Source organism: Cyprinus carpio, chromosome A12, assembly GCF_018340385.1.
Source record: "Cyprinus carpio isolate SPL01 chromosome A12, ASM1834038v1, whole genome shotgun sequence".
Classification (NCBI taxonomy): domain Eukaryota; kingdom Metazoa; phylum Chordata; class Actinopteri; order Cypriniformes; family Cyprinidae; genus Cyprinus; species Cyprinus carpio.
Window position 1 is genome coordinate 2,902,376 of NC_056583.1, and position 17,270 is coordinate 2,919,645.

General features: G+C 42.1%; 1 protein-coding gene across 1 annotated transcript; it reads right to left on the bottom strand.

The window, feature by feature from the left end:
* Positions 1-906: 906 nt before the first annotated feature.
* LOC122146949 (protein NLRC3-like) lies at positions 907-16,613 on the bottom strand. Its single transcript, XM_042767145.1, has 4 exons — positions 16,371-16,613; positions 13,126-13,258; positions 3,333-3,438; positions 907-3,074 (listed from the first exon to the last, which is right to left on the bottom strand). The coding sequence occupies exons 2-4, from the start codon at positions 13,242-13,244 to the stop codon at positions 1,140-1,142; spliced, it is 2,160 nt and encodes a 719-aa protein (XP_042623079.1). The 5' UTR covers positions 13,245-13,258; positions 16,371-16,613; the 3' UTR covers positions 907-1,139.
* Positions 16,614-17,270: the final 657 nt, after the last annotated feature.

The window sequence follows — 17,270 nt, forward strand, 5'->3', positions numbered from 1 at the left end:
CAAATAAATGAAGCACGATATTATACAGAATATAATTTCTGTTTTTATGTGATCTGAAGAGCACTGTCTGTTTTCTTCACCGTGCGTGAGTGTCATTAAACAAAGCGATCATATCGTGATCAAACATATCTCCTGCCATTCCATATATATAAAAAATGAGAGAAACTTTTTTTCTACACATGAAATATGAAAGCAAATAGACATATGATTGTGACAATATATTTTGTATGTGTTTTTATGCAGCTCATGGTATTTTCATAACAATAAAGGATGTTTATGACAAATGATAAGCGGGTGTATATCTTAAGATAGATGGTTTGTGTTTCTGGCATAGAACCAAACTTTATTTATCTTAATTGAGCAGCAGACGATGTTAACTCCATATACGAGATACATATCTGAGGTTGTTGGTCAGAGCCACCTAGCGTGCAGAGAGAATTAGCAGAAGACGATCTATTGTTCGTGCTCGATGTGAAAGCACTGTTCGTCCGCGATTCACAAATAGTACCAATGAATAAGATAAGGATTAACTTCCATTTGAATAATTTTTGTCAGTAAAAGGTCTGATTGGATAGTACTGAATGCAGAGGTAAAGTCCAAAAGAAGGGCCCAAGCTACAGTTTTAGCCTTATCCAGATGTTTCAAAATCAATGTAATAACGTTACCACTGCATCTTCAGTACTGCGATTTTGCTTATACAGTACGCAAAGTGGTATCTAATTCATCCTCTACTAAATTTAAAAGCTGTTTTACCACTATTTTCTCTAAAGTCTTCATAACAACAGGTGTTGAGGCTATAGGCTGATAATCACCTAGCTCCTCCACCCCTACTTTCTTTGAGAGGTATTACATACTAGGGATGTAAATCGGAGGATTCGTCACAATGCGATATCGTGTGTCGAGCGTCTTTATGCTGCAGCTGCTGCTGATTTAATGACGAGTTTCACATGTGACTGGGTTGTGTTTACCACAGTGCTAACAGACATTTTACTTGACTATCTACTGTATTGAAAAGACATGTTGTGACTCCTTTAAGATTCTGGCCTGTTATTTAGAAGAAAATCTCTCATCCAGGAACATTTATTTTAAAGGTTTCGGATTCATTATTAAATATGATAGTTTAGTTAATGATGAAACACTCACAGAGCTTTTCTGCAGTTGATCACAGCTGGTATCAGTCTTCTTCTCCCCTCAGCTGATGTGTTGTATTTCTTGAGGTCCAGCTCATCCAGCGGCTCCTCTGACATCTGAAGCATGTAGGAGATTGCTGAGCAGTGAGCAGGAGAGAGTTTCTCTGAGTGTTTGTCTGATTTCACAAACTCCTGAATCTCTCTGAACAGAGTCTGATCTTTCACTTCCAGCAGACAGAGGAACAGATTGATGGATTCACCAGCTGAGAGAGGAGGATGTTTAAAATAATCATCAACATCATCATTTTTGATCTTCATTTTAATGTACAGTGTGTTTTCTCTGATGCTCTCTGAGCTGTTCTCTGTGTGTGTCAGTAGATCCTGTAAGAGTCTCTGATTGGACTCCAGTGAGACACCCAGCAGGAACCGCAGGAACAGATCCAGATGTCCATTCTCACTCTCAACAGCTTTATCTACTGCTGATGTTAGTAGATTATACAGAGAGACTTTATTCAAACTGTATCTGAATCTTTTATCAAGAAACTCCAGTGGCTTATTGTTCTTTGTTAAACAGCAGTAAAGCAGATAGAAAGCAGCGAGAAACTCCTGAATGCTCAGATGGATGAAGCTGTAGACTTTCCTCTGATGAATCACAGATTCCTCCTTAAAGATCTCAGTGCAAATCCCAGAATACACTGAGGTGTCAGTGAGGTCTATGCCGCTCTCAATCAGGTCCTCCTCATAGAACATTACATTGCCCTTCATTAGCTGTTTGAAAGCCACTTCAGCAAGTTTCACAATCACATCTCTGTTGGACTGCAGGAGTTTCTCTGGATCTCTCTCTTCATACTTGTGCTTCCTCATGTTGATCTGAATCAGCAGGAAGTGGATGTACATTTCAGTCAGAGTTTGAGGGATTTCTGCACTCAGATCTTCTTCCAGGAGCTTCTGAAGCACAGTGGATGATATCCAGCAGAAGACGGGGATGTGGCACATGATGTGGAGGCTTCTTGCTCTTCTGATGTGTGAGATGATTCTGCTGGCTTGATGCTCATCACTGATCCTCTTCCTGAAATATTCCTCCTTCTGAGGCTCATTGAATCCCTGAATTTCTGTCAGACGGTGGATGTATTTGGAGGGGATCTGATTGGCTGCGGCTGGTCTGGAGGTGATCCAGATGAGAGCAGAGGGAAGCAGCTCTCCTTTCATGAGCTTTGACATCAACACTGATGAAGTCTCAGTCACATCACAAACTTTCTGAGCGTCTGTAAACATCAGTGTGATTCTGCTTTCATCCAGACCATCAAAGATGAACACAACTTTACACTCCTCATAAATCTGTGAGTCCAGATCCTGAAGTTCAGGATGAAAGTCCAGCAGAAGTCTGTGAAGACTGTACTGATGATCTCGGATCAAGTTCAGCTCTCGAAATGGAAGCACAAACATGAAATCTACATCCTGATTGGCTTTTCCCTCGGCCCAGTCCAGAATGAATTTCTGCACCGAGACGGTTTTTCCGATTCCAGCGATGCCTTTAGTAAGAACAGTCTTGATCTGCTCTTTCTCCTCACATCCTGCTTCAGCTGAGGCTTTAAAGATGTCATTGCAGTAGATTGGAGTGTCTTGTGAGTGTTGTGTTCTGGCTGTTTTCTCCATCTGTAAAACCTCATGTTCTTCATTCACTCCTTCTCTCTCTCCCTCTATGATGTACAGCTGTGTGTAGATCCTGTTCAGGAGGGTTTCATTCTCCTGGAGTTTCAGTCCCTCAAATAATCTCTCAAACTTGTTCTTCATGCTGGTTTTGTGCTGCTCTTTGACTCTCTGTAGTTCATCATTCACTGGTGGATCATCTTTATTCAGAGACGCTGTAACGCTCATGTTGTTCAGACAGAAGACAGAGGAGGCTCCTCCAGAGATGCTTCGCTCTCCATCTGCTCTGCTGGAATATCACAAGAACAACAGATTAAACACATCTGAAAATAAAGGATGTGTAAAGTAACATCTAAACCGACAGAGATGTCAGTCTTGTATTTTCAATATTATAATTTGCAAACAATAAAGTAATATATATTTTATTATATAATATATGTACATGTAGGAGCTCATGTGTTCATTGTGTGGAGTTCTCTCTGAGTACACATAGCATTTCAATCACCACCACAAATCAATTCAAACATCACCACATGTTCACCGAGGTCAGGAGTAAGAGGTCACTGCGTCATCACTGAAATTAGGAGGATTATGCACCATTGATGTGTCACTTTTCAGAGACACACAGCTGGGATCTGGAGATATCTTCCTGAAGATCCTGATAAACACACAGAAATCATTCTTCCTTTAGTTCTGTCTGTTGTTTCATTTATTATAAGGAAGGCTGCAACAATAAACGATAAAACAGTTGCTGTGGGAAAGATGCAGAAGCAAGTCGTCTGAAACATCAGAGTGCTTTATATTCAGCTCTTCAGGCGAGAGCACAAGCGTTTACTGCGGTTTGTCCCATTGCATTTTGACAGACGCATCTGCTGTTTAATGCATTTGAGATGTGTTCTCCTGAATGCACAACCTACATTTTACAGTTCAATCCTTCACTGTCAATGTTAGAAATGTTATAAGGCTGTAGAAAGCGTACAAGGCTGTACCCGGTCCCCACCTCGGGTACTCTGACCACATCTCTGTTATGCTAATTCCAGCATACAGACCACTTCTGAAACAAGCCAAACCGGTTCAAAAACTAATCACAGTTTGGCCAGATGATGCTACCTCAAAACTGCAGGACTGCTTTCAGTGCACAGACTGTAACATGTTTAAAGAGGCAGCCACCTACAACAACCTCACAGACCTGCAGGAGTACACTGAAACTGTGAGTGCTTATATCAGAAAGTGCATTGATAATTTTTCATACACCAAGACCATCACCACACGTGCAAACCAGAAGCTGTGGATGACAGCAGAGGTTCGTGGGCTGCTAAAGACCAGAGATGAAGCATTCAGTTAAGGAGATAAAGCAGCCTTCAAAACAGTAAGAGCCAATCTGTCCTGTGGCATCAAAAATGCAAAACGGTCATATGCTCAAAAAATCAACAATCACTTCACAGACAGCAGAGACACACGGAGCCTGTGGCAAGCCATTCAGACCATCACTGATTACAAGCCCCCGCCACAGGCCTGTGATGACGACACATCCCTCCCAGATGCACTCAACCACTTTTATTCACGGTCTGAAATGCAGAATGACACACCTGCACAAAAACAGCCCATACCTCCCAACGACCAGGTGCTCTGTCTGTCTCCGGCCAATGTAAGGAAGACCCTATCTAGGATTAACCCCTACAAGGCTACGGGTCCTGACAACATACCTGGCTGTGTACTGAGAGACTGTGCTGCACAGCTGACAGATGTCCTAACAGATATCTTCAACACCTCACTGAGCCAGGCAGTCATCCTCACACATCCACAACCATCATACCGGTACCAAAAAAATCACCTGTGTGCTGTCTAAATGACTACCGTCCCATAGCACTGACTCCAATCATGATGAAGTGCTTTGAGAGGTTAGTCATGCAAAACATCAAAACCAGCCTCCCTAACACACCGCTCTACAGACGATGCAATCTCCTCCACCCTCCACCTGGCTCTTCACCACCTAGAAAATAAAGACTGGAAAATTGTCAGAATGCTGTTCATCGACTTCAGCTCAGCATTCAACACAATAATACCATAACAGCTCATAAACAAACTAAACCTGCTGGGCCGTAACAATTCCCTCTGTAATTGGATCCTGGACTTTCTAACTGAAAGACTTTTGTCAGGTCCATGTTGGCCACAACACCTCGAGCACTACCACACTGAGCACAGGTGCTCCACAAGGCTGTGTGCTCAGCCCGCTGCTCTTCATGCTGCTGAACCATGACTGCACTGCCAAGTTCAGCTCCAACCACATTATCAAGTTTGCAGATGACACAACGGTGGTAGGTCTCATCAGCAACAGCGATGAAACGCACTACTGAGAGAAAATGGCACAACTGGCTGAATGGTGTGGCACTAACCACCTGTCCCTCAATGTGAGTAATACAAAGGAGGTTATGATGGACTTCAGGAGAAACTCCATTGATCACTCCCCAGTGACCATCGACAGCTCGACTGTGGAGAGAGTCAGCAGCACTAAATTCCTGGGGGTGCACATAACAGAGGATCTCACCTGGACCACCAACACCATGTCACTCTCCAAAAAGGCACAACAGCGCCTACACTTTCTCCGCCGGCTAAAAAAAAGCAAGTCTCCCTCCACCCATCCTCACCACATTCTACAGAGGAACCATAGAGAGTTGTGCTGACCAGCTGCATCACTGTCTGGTACGGGAACTGTAGTGCAGCAGACCGCAAGACCCTCCAGCGGACAGTGAACACAGCTGCAAAGATCATCAGTGCCCCTCTCCCCTCCATCCTGGACATTTTCCTCACACGATGCTCCAGCAAAGCCAACAGTATCGCGAAGGACACAACCCATCACTCCCACAGTCTCTTCCAGCTCCTACCATCAGGAAGACGGTACCGGAGCATCAGAGCCCGCTCCGCCAGACTGCTCCACAGCTTTTTCCCCCAAGCTGTGAGAGCCCTGAACTCAAATCACCCTGCCCTCCTCTGAAACCCCACACAAACCCCCACTACCTCCTGAAACATGGACTATCTCACCTCCTCCACCCCCCAAACCATACCACATCACAGAAAAACTGTCTGAAACATCATTTTTTGTGAAATTCTCCTCTATGCGCACTAGACACTTTTCACACACACTGCTGTGTGTACATAATCACACAAAGACTCAAATATGTTTACATGCTCATGCACTACTAATCATCTTGCACTGTTCCCCAGGCAGCTGCTTGACTTACCATGTTTCTCTTTGCACATGTACAGTATTATGTGAAGCATTCGTACAGTCTATATACATATATTTTTTCTGATTCAATCTATGTATAGGTAAACATTTATATATAGTATATTCATATTAAAAAATCTGTCAGTAGGTTAGTTGTGTATAGGTACAGTGTTTATGTGTAGCATTTGTATAGTTTGTATTTAGTTTTTTTTTTAGTTTGTGTAGCGCCCCCTACCTGTCTTTATGTTGATTAAATAGGGCAGCGCACCAGATTCATTAACTATGTGCCTACAGATGTTGAAGTTAGGCCCCTCTGGTGTCACAAATTAATTACTTCTCCTTTAGAAGTTATTAATAATTATGTACTATACTCAAATGTAATATATATAATATATTATCTATATACTATAATAAATAGTCAAGCACAAACTCTTAGATAAGTAACCAAAATATAAAGAATTTAATTAGAACAAAAACAGAAAGTCAAAGATAGAATTTGAATGCTGTGATGTATTCACACAATCACATAGACTTTAGATCTGACCAAATTAACCCCCCCAAAAAGCTATATCTCAGGGGACAGGAGTACAGGAATGGTCTCTGTAACAAAACACTCAGAATTAAAGGAACGAGTGACTTCACTTGAAATGAAATGTACAAACTTATTCACTCTGGATGTCAGAAATCACTTAGAATATTCACAGTTAATAAGCACGCTGAATAAACACAATATGAAAGAAAATTAAACTTTGTGGGCCCACATACACAAACATAAACATACACACACACCGTTGCAGGCCTGGATCGTAGCTTGTGTTCGTGGTGGCCGGGAAACTGACAAATGGCCCCTTCACTCTCCTGAGCACAAACAAAATCAACACTGGTACCTCAATTTGATGTGTGAAGCAAACCGCGATCCTGGACTCCTGTATTAGGCCTCCCGCAGCTCCTCGGTCTTGCTCTCTCGCCCGCCGAGGAAACGCTCCTCCCACACAGCCAGAGGAACCCCAAATATCGCGGGTATTTGGGGCGCTATCTGGTCCTCAATTTCCCCTGCGTCGTGCAGGAAACAACACTGCTTCACGGATCAATCGGTTCTGTTTAAATGTTCCGCTAATTTAACAGTCCGGTTCAGATGAATGACGTGTACAGGATATTAACGAACAGTCCGTGCGCGTGACTGACGATTAAAGATACCGGAATGTCGTATAAACACTCACAGCGAACTCACAATAAACACAAATAAATATGAATCATGTCTTTCACACGATATCAATATTACAGTTCAATATTTTAAACTTGTAAAACTCGTAAATCATTCACAACTCTATTTTCGCATACAGCGCGTCTCTCTCCTAGCCTGCATATACTATCCCCTCCCCGCCTTGTCAATCACCCCCCTCAACAACCACTCACTCAAAAAACAGAAGACATAGCCGCGGGCGGGACTTAACTCTCTTGAACCAATAAAATAAAGAAAGACCTAACTTGTAGGTTAAAACTACGTGTGTAAAACAATCTAACTTGATATATGCTCGCGTTCTTAAAAGAATACACATTTATTTATATATCAATATATAAAGCAGTAAACTCATTACCTGTAGAATATTATTCTAATGGGTTACATTTATTTATAGGTAAACATTAATATATAGTATTTAAGGTCAAAATCTGTCAGTAGGTTTGTTGTGTATAGGTATAGTATTATGTGAAGCATTCGTATAGTCTGTATTTTTTAGTTTATGTATAGGTAAACATTTATTTATAGTATATTTATTGTCAAAATCTGACAGTAGGTTAGTTGTGTATAGGCTTTTACTGTTTTACTTCATTGTTGTATGTCTGTATTTATGTAGCACCGTGGTCCTGTGAGGCACGACATTTCGTTCCACTGTATGTCCAGCGGAAATGACAATAAAGCTCAACTTGAACTTGAACTTAAACTTGAAAGTTCTGCGATTATTTCTATTCTGTATTACCCAAGTAGAAATCTCCATTAAACTCCACAGACATCAGTGAAGGAGCGTCGATGCATGTCAAACACGTGGCATGCAGCAGAACAGGAGCGCAGTAATTATGATTTAAATATACATTCTGCTAAAATATTTCTTGATAAAAATTAAATGTAGGTTTACAGTTGGTAATGGTGTTTTTATTTGAGCAGTACCAGTAACGGCTGTTTCACACATACTCTGTTTGCAGTGTGTATATTTTCCGCGCTCATGTTAACAGATGAAAGCGTTCACACTGCACACGTTGAGGTCCAGCAGTGTTTTCAGGAGCAGTCTGCAGCAGTGCAGAGATCCAGTCTGTTTCTGCTGTGCTGCATGCACTGAATTAAAGTCAAAGCGCATTGTTCATGGTAAATATGAACATGGACTGACACGCAAAAGTAGTCATTTCACAATAAATAGATATAATTAATGTCTACTGTGTTTCACTGTCAACACATATGACTTTTGGTTAGGTTTAAAACAAAGAAAAGTGTACTTTTAGGTAAATAGGGCAACATTATAAATGTACTTGTGGACAACATTGGGCAGGATGAGGATGAACGTTTATTTAAAATAATGATTAAAAAGAATTACTTTTTATGAAAAAAAAGATAGAAATTTTATTAATGAATCTTTTTTAGGATGCGTTCATACTTGTAGTTGGTTTGTTTGGTCCAGACCAAAAAAGAAAACGATACATTTGGTCCTGGTCTGCTTAGCATTCACACTGGCGTTTTTGACAGCGACCCTAAAGATACTGAACTTAAAGGCGTAGTGATGCGTTCACACCTGATTGGTCGGGATGAATGACGTATATTCCGTGACCGAACTCACCCAAACAGAAGGTGTGTTCGATTGAAAAGACATATGATTTTATTTTCACCACCTGTGAACTCACGGAGAGCTCATAAAAGGCACTTCACCTCCATGTTTGCCCTCTGCTTATTTTATTGCTCGTTCTGCGTCGTCAAATCATGTTGCATAGCAATCGCATCTTTTCATTACAGTACATCCTGTTTTTGGTTCCAGAGCGTCAGGGCTTCCACAAATCTTTCAGGTAGTGTGTGAGGGAAAGATTTATTACAGTACATCGCTCAGGACATGCAAACAGTTGTTTCATTCATCACCCTCAAATGTGGCTTATCATCTGAAACATCATCTGCTTTATTTACTGTGTGTGTTACCCTGGTAAATACGTGCTGAAGTGGCGCTTGGTTTTGCGTTTGCCTATCGCGGGACTGCCCAGTTTCGGTCTGCTAAATAGGGAGGCGTGACCAAAGCCAGTGAAAGTACTTAATTAGCTGTTTTGGAAATGCTTGTCAGAAGAAACAGCTGAGTAACAGAGAAGGACAGCAGTTTGTAAGTGTTTTGCCTCGTTTTCTCATTAGACTACTGCGTGATCGTCGTTGCTAGGAAAACTTTGCTTTATTTACTGTGTGTCTTACCCTGGTAAATACGTGCTGAAGTGGCGCTTGGTTTTGCATTTGCCTATCGCAGGACTGCCCAGTTTTGGTCTGCTAAATAGGGAGGCGTGACCAGCTGACTTCAATCACAGATAATCAGGCAAATATATAAGTGGTAGGTTTTCACCGCGGCAGCCCTCGTGTGAAGCCTCCTCGTGTGAAGACCGACGAGTGTAAAGACCATCGACTCTACCTGGGCGACTCCACCAAGGAAGGACACCGACGGGGCACTTGAGTATTGCTTTTCTCCCCTTTAATTTTTGTATAGCTTGTCCTCAAATACTTATTTCGGTCACTTGTAGTCACTATGTGCTTTCAGATCTCTACTATCACTACCAACACTCGGAGAGCACGCTACGTACGTCAAAGAAAGGCCTGCCTGACAAATCTATGGCCTGTCCCTCTGACCTCTACTACTACGCTCTCTATTCCAGTTGATCTCTGGAACTGCCAGTCTGCTGTTAACAAAGCAGACTTCATTTCTTCTATTGCTACTCATTCCGGTCTCAACCTCATGGCACTGACTGAGACTTGGATCAAACCTGAAGACACTGCCACTCCCGCAGCCCTCTCCACTCATTTCACTTGTTCCCACACCCCTCGTACGACTGGGAGGGGTGGAGGTACTGGTCTTCTTATATCGAAAGATTGGAAATTTGATCTTCAACCATCACCTACAGGTAACGGTTCATTTGAATCACATGCAATTACTGTAACCCAGCCTGTTAAAATCCACTTTGTGGTCATTTATCGTCCCCCAGGTCAACTGGGAAACTTCTTGGAGGAGTTGGATGTGCTGCTATCAAACTACCCTGAAGATGGTACTCCTCTGGTACTGCTTGGTGACTTCAACATCCACCTAGATAAACCCCAGGTTGCTGACTTCAACACTCTGCTCACCTCATTTGATCTCAAGCGAGTGTCTACTACAGCGACTCACAAATCAGGCAACCAACTGGACCTCATCTACACACGCTGTTGCTCCGTGGACAACTCTTTAGTTGCTCCACTGCACACCTCAGGCCACTTCCTCATTACTGCTAGCCTAGCACTTACTCCTGAATCGGCACACACTCCAACGCAGGTCACCTTTCGACGGAACCTACGCTCACTCTCTCCATCTCGCCTATCCTCTGTGGTTTCATCCTCACTTCCTCCATTCCCTCAGTTTTCAGCTCTGGGCACGAACAGTGCTACGGACACTTTTTGCTCCACTCTAACCTCTTGCTTGGACAACTTTTGCCCACTGTCATCTAGACCAGCACGCACCACCCCATCTGCCCCCTGGCTGTCCGATGTTCTCCGTGAACATTGCTCTAAACTCAGGGCTGCAGAGAGGAAATGGCATAAATCAAGAAACTCTACCGACCTCGGTGTGTATCAGTCTCTCCTCTCTTCCTTCTCTGCAAATGTCTTCACTGCTAAAACATCATACTATCACAACAAAATTAACAACTGTTGTGACGCTCAGACACTCTTCAAAACCTTCTCTTCTCTTCTTTATCCGCCACCACCTCCTCCACCATCGACTCTTACAGCTGAAGACTTTGCAGTTTTCTTTACAAATAAGACAAGAACCATCAGTGACCAATTCTCCACACCGCAGACTGAGGATAACTTCACAACGACTAATGCACACTCTCTCTCCATCCTTCTCTCCACTCTCAGAGACGGACGTTTCCAAACTTATCCTGTCCAGTCATCCTACTACTTGTCCACTTGATCCGATCCCCACTCACCCTCGTTCAAGCGATTTCTTCTTCAGTCATACCTTCACTTACTCACATTATCAACTCCTCTCTTCACTCTGGAACATTTCCCTCAGCATTTAAGCAGGCTCGGGTAAGCCCACTGCTGAAGAAACCATCTCTAAATCCAGCAATTCTAGAAAACTACAGACCGGTACCCCTTCTTCCATTCATTGCAAAGACACTTGAACGAGCTGTGTTCAACCAGCTGTCTATGTTTCTTGTACAGAACAAACTCCTGGACAGCAACCAATTTGGCTTCAAAAGCGGCCACTCAACTGAGACTGCCCTGCTCTCGGTTACTGAAGCCCTGCGACTGGCAAGAGCAGCTTCAAAATCCTCAGTACTCATTTTGCTGGACCTGTCTGCTGCTTTTGACACTGTTAATCACCAGATTCTCCTGTCCACCCTCAGAAAGATGGGCATCTCTGGAACAGCACTCCAGTGGTTTAAGTCCTACTTTTCTGATAGATCCTTCAGGGTGTCTTGGAGGGGTGAAGTTTCTAAGTCACAAAAACTTGCTACTGGCTACTTGCAAGGCTCAGTACTTGGACCACTTCTCTTCTCCATCTACATGACGTCATTAGGATCTGTCATTCAGAAGCATGGCTTTTCCTATCACTGCTACGCTGATGACACTCAACTCTACTTCTCATTCCAACCAGATGACCCAACGGCAGTTGCTCGCATTTCAGCCTGTCTGAGTGACATTTCTAGCTGGATGAATGACCATCACCTTCAGCTCAACCTTACTAAGACAGAACTGCTGGTGGTTCCAGCTAACCCAACGTTTCATCACAACTTCTCTATACAGCTGGGTTCGTCAACCATAACTCCTTCCAGGACACCCAGAAACTTAGAAGTTGTGATGAATCATCAGTTCAGCTTCACAGACCATATTGCTACGATGACCCGGTCCTGCAGATTTGCCTTATACAACTTTAGGAAGATTAGACCCTTTCTGTCAGAGCAAGCCACCCAACTTCTTGTCCAAGCTCTTGTTCTCTCCAGACTGGACTACTGTAATGCTCTCCTGGCGGGCCTTCCTGCATGTACTATCAAGCCTCTGCAACTGATCCAGATTGCAGCAGCGAGGGTTGTCTTCAATGAGTCAAAAACAGCTCACGTTACTCCTCTTCTCATCAGGTTACACTGGCTACCAGTAGCCGCTCGCATCAAATTCAAGGTACTGATGCTTGCCTACAAGACGACCACTGGCACAGCACCAACATACCTAAGCTCATTAGTTCAATCTTATGCACCCTCCAGAAGTTTTCGCTCTGCAAGTGAACGACGCCTTGTGGTGCCATCCCAAAGAGGTTCAAAATCACTCTCACAGATCTTTTCCTGGACTGCGCCCAGCTGGTGGAATGACCTCCCGATCTCAATTCGAACAGCTGAGTCTTTACTCATTTTCAAAAAACATCTAAAGACTCATCTTTTTCGGCAGCACTTAACCAACTAATACTAGTACTTACCTTTTCTTTTCTTGTCTATCATATTCTTTTAAAAAAAAAAACCCTGGCTACATGTTCTGTACTAGACTAACTGAGACTTGTCATGGCACTTGTATACCGTTGTTGTTCTCTTGTTATTTTGATTGCTTCTATTGTTCTCATTTGTAAGTCACTTTGGATAAAAGTGTCTGCTAAATGATTAAATGTAAATGTAAACATGTTAGTAGCAGCAACATTACATGCCGCTCGCTCTAACGGTAGCTGCCCGATCACATGAAAATGCGTATCAATACCACGATTTTCTGTTTCTGTTTTGCATTAAGCAGAAATTGACTTTGTGTGCATATGATGCTCAATGGTTAGGATTAAGGCACTGCAGCAAAAAGGGTGTGTGGCTTACCATACTTGGGCACACGTAATTCACTTTCTTTCACTTTACTGGATTATATCTCACCTGGGGTCAGAGGTCACTGAATCATCACTGAATTTAGGAGGATTATACACCATGGATCCATCACTCTTCAGAGACAAACAGCTGTAATCAGGAGATGAAGATCTCTCTCTGTTCTCCATAACCAGAAACTGAACTGCATATGGAAACATAAGAGAACAAATGACACATAATATTGTGATTATTATTCAGGAATTGCAGTGGAAAAAAAAAACAATGCTACACACACAATGAGGTTGAAGAGAATGTGGAGCTTCAGACTCAGCAGCTGCAGCGGTTTGTTCTTCTGAATCCATAAAGTGATGCTTTACTGACTGCAATGAAGAAGATCTGAAGAGTGATCCTCATGAGCATCGTCGTATCTGAGCTCACTGATGCTCTTGTGTCTTACTGAACATATTTGACTTCAGCAGCAGGAGGAAAGCATGAATCTGTTCAGAGCTTGATGTGTTTCTGCTGCTGTAACGTGACATCACTGACACACATCAACTAACTGATCATGACATCTGATGATGATTATTTTCAGAGCTGATGTTTCATTGTTGAAGCGCTGCTGAAAACCCCTCAAATCTCAGACCTGCAGATTATAATATTTTTCAAATGTGTGATATTTGCTCTTCCTCCACAATGAGTTTTAATGTTTTCACCAAACAAACAAGATAAAAAAAATTAATAATACAAATCATGTTCACCCAAATTTCACTGTAATCATAGGGTATGCAATAAATGAAATGCCAAACGAACATACAATAATAAGCCTTTGTTTTTATCAAAAGTAAATCATGACACCACATAAAATTTAAAAATGGTGTAACAATTTATTTAGTTTATAAAATAAATGAACACTAATAAAATAAAGTAACAAACTGACTCCCAATATTTTTTTCCACATCATGCTACAGTTTACAGACTATGAGACATTCACTCTTCCCATAAAGGACTGATTATGGTTCTTTTGTATTGCAAACATGATACTTGACTCTGAACTGCTGCTAATCATTATTCTTTTGTCTATAATATTCTGACCATTAGTGCCGGTCTCACGCCTAGATTGCCTACACGTCATCATTTCATCGTTGTTGTGTTTACATTAACGTTTACGTTAATCTACACCCCGCCTCCAGCAGCGCGAGTCACGTTTACGTTAATCTACACCCGCCTCCAGCAGCGCGAGTCACGTTTACATTAATCTACACCTGCCTCCAGCAGCGCGAGTCACGTTTACATTAATCTACACCCGCCTCCAGCAGCGCGACACGTCTACATTAATCTACACCTGCCTCCAGCAGCCCGAGTCACGTTTACATTAATCTACACCTGCCTCCAGCAGCCCGAGTCACGTTTACATTAATCTACACCCCGCCTCCAGCAGCCCGAGTCACGTTTACATTAATCTACACCCCGCCTCCAGAAGCGCGAGTCCTGTTTACGTTAATCTACACCCGCCTCCAGCAGCGCGAGTCACGTTTACGTTAATCTACACCCTGCCTCCAGCAGCGCGAGTCACGTTTACGTTAATCTACACCCGCCTCCAGAAGCGCGAGTCACGTTTACGTTAATCTACACCCGTCTCCAGCAGCGCGAGTCACGTTTACGTTAATCTACACCCGCCTCCAGAAGCGCGAGTCCTGTTTACGTTAATCTACACCCGCCTCCAGCAGCCCCAGTCACGTTTACGTTAGCTCTTTGTGTGTGTTTAAACTACTGCTGTCACAAAATTTTTTGTATGTTTTCTGCATACAGTATGGAGCCTCACAAATGCCTGGCATCCATAAATGTTTATCTTGGGCTGAAATGCCCAAACTATAGTTAATGTTAATTCCATAGTTTCTGTGGATTTTGAGGTCTTGCCTCAGAAAATTTTGTTTTTGATGTTTGCCCTCAAGTGATCAGCAGTTTAGAGAGAGAGTGTGTGTGTGTGAGAGAGAGATTATGAATGACATTCTTATGTACATTTTAAATTGTTGTATGTTATATTGTAATAAATCCAAAAATAATGTTTGACTAAAAAGGTACTTCACTGAGTCTTTATTGAATCAGAGGAAAATGTTTTGACAGTCATGGTTATCATTGCAACAATCCTGCATTATAATCTTGTTTCAATCCAGATAACCTAAATCTATTGATGGATTATGTTGTATGACTAGATCTGTCCATATTTCCTCAAAACTTACTAGAAGACATCATGTGAGGGTTTTTTTTTTTAAAATCTCCTGGGGAGCATACCCTCTTTTTCACACAGTACAATTTAAGTATAGACTACACAGACTGTTGATAGTGATTACACAGAGAAATTCACAAATTAAGCCCCACACCTTCTAAAAACCCAGCTACATCTCTGATTTGACTCCCACTCCGTGTAATGTATGTGTAGAGAACAAAACACCTTCAATGAAAACCGTAGCATTTTAAATTATGAATAATGTCCATGGCCCCGCTCCTGAAACCTCATGCCACCCCTTTGCCACCCCAGGAAAAAAATCTCTAGATCCGCCACTGAATATTAGAATGTTTGCGGAGCGGGCGGGACTGGACACAAAAATCACAGGAGTGGGCAATAATGGTCAGAAGAAAACAGTCCCTTGAAGTGCTCTAAATAAAAAAAACGTGCACAATCACTGGCGACTGTAAAAAGCAAAAGCCGAATCCCCGACATTTTGGCCGATTCACAAATCCCGGCCAGAGGCATTTTTTTTTTTTTTTTTTCAGATCCAAAAAGAGGACATGTCCGGGAAAAAGTAGAAATATAGCCACTCTGACGTGATGGCAAAGTACAACACAAAGTAGCCTACCTCACGTGGGAAACACTTAACTAATGTAAATCAAGCAAGTTAGTACGCATAGGCCACGAAGTGTTGGCGAAATAACACATTAGCGACCAGAGGGAATAATATGGATTTTTTCCATAAAACTTCTTGCACAAAATAAATTCAAGCACTTTCAAGGACCTCTGTCAATGTATGTTTATTTTCAAAAACTTTCCAGGACCTTGACACTTTTTTTTTCATATTCACAAACTTCCAAGGATTTGAAGGACCCGTGGGAACCCTATCTGAAGTGATGTCGTGAGGGACATCAGACCGAGTCCGTTTTATTTACTTTCACTTTCGATGGAATCCATTTCATGAGCGTCAGTTTTTGTTCTTGTCAGAAAACAACAGCAGCGTAACGATCTCATAAATACACAGACTATCATATAACAGCATGACACGATATTAAATAGGCTATAGTATGATAACTGAACTTACCGTCAAATATGACCCTTTATGAGCGTTTGCGTCCAGCGTCTGTTCGGTTCTAACGGAGAAGTCTAGAAACACGATCAGATTAAAAAAGTCACATGTAAACACGTCAGTCGGATTGAATTGGCCAGATCCGACTAAAATTTCGAGCGGATTGTAAATGGTGGTTTATTCCTTTTGTAATCCGAGCGAGAGGATATGCAAACACGTCATGGGATTGAAAAGCGAAACTGCAAAGTACTGCACATGCGCAGTACTGCAGTCAGCCAGCCGCGATTGAAATTGATATGCGCGCGTATTACCATGATTACGGTAACTGCAGGAACACACACACACACACACACACACACACACACACACACACAGAGAGAGAGAGAGAGAGAGAGAGAGAGAGAGAGAGAACGCGCTTTCAGAGCACTTTTCAATTAGACGCCCAGAATTAAGATATAATATAACATGACGACATTTCTCGATTTCTTTTTTGTACTTCTGCTTTAATATGCGTGTTATTTATGGGTGTTTTGACGGTTGTGTGTTACTGTATTTTTCGACCTTTCAAATCATAGCAGGATTCCTAGAAGAAGAGAAATGGGAAATTATTCGATTTAGAAGGCTATAAAGACACCATTTCTAATAAGGAGAATAAATTAATGGTCAGTTCTTATACTGGACATCCCATACTATATGCACACCTCATATGAAACCATTTTACTGCAGCATTTTTGAAATATGAGACATTATTACATTTTAGAGGGCTATAAAGATACCATTTCTAATAAGTAGAAAAAGCTAATGGTTAATTCTTATACGGGACGTCCCATACTGCACACCTCATATCAAACCATTTTAGTGCAGCGTTTTTGAGATATGGGACTATATAGTGCTTCAGAGGGCTATAAAGACCCC

Coding starts and splice junctions, on each gene's coding strand:
- LOC122146949 (XM_042767145.1), bottom strand. CDS start 13,244: ATGGAGAACAGAGAGAGATCTTCATCTCCTGATTACAGCTGTTTGTCT. Junction 3,439..13,125: donor TCAGTGACCTCTGACCCCAG/GTGAGATATAAT, acceptor TGTGTTTATCAG/GATCTTCAGGAAGATATCTC. Junction 3,075..3,332: donor ATGACGCAGTGACCTCTTAC/TCCTGACCTCGG, acceptor TTCTTGTGATAT/TCCAGCAGAGCAGATGGAGA.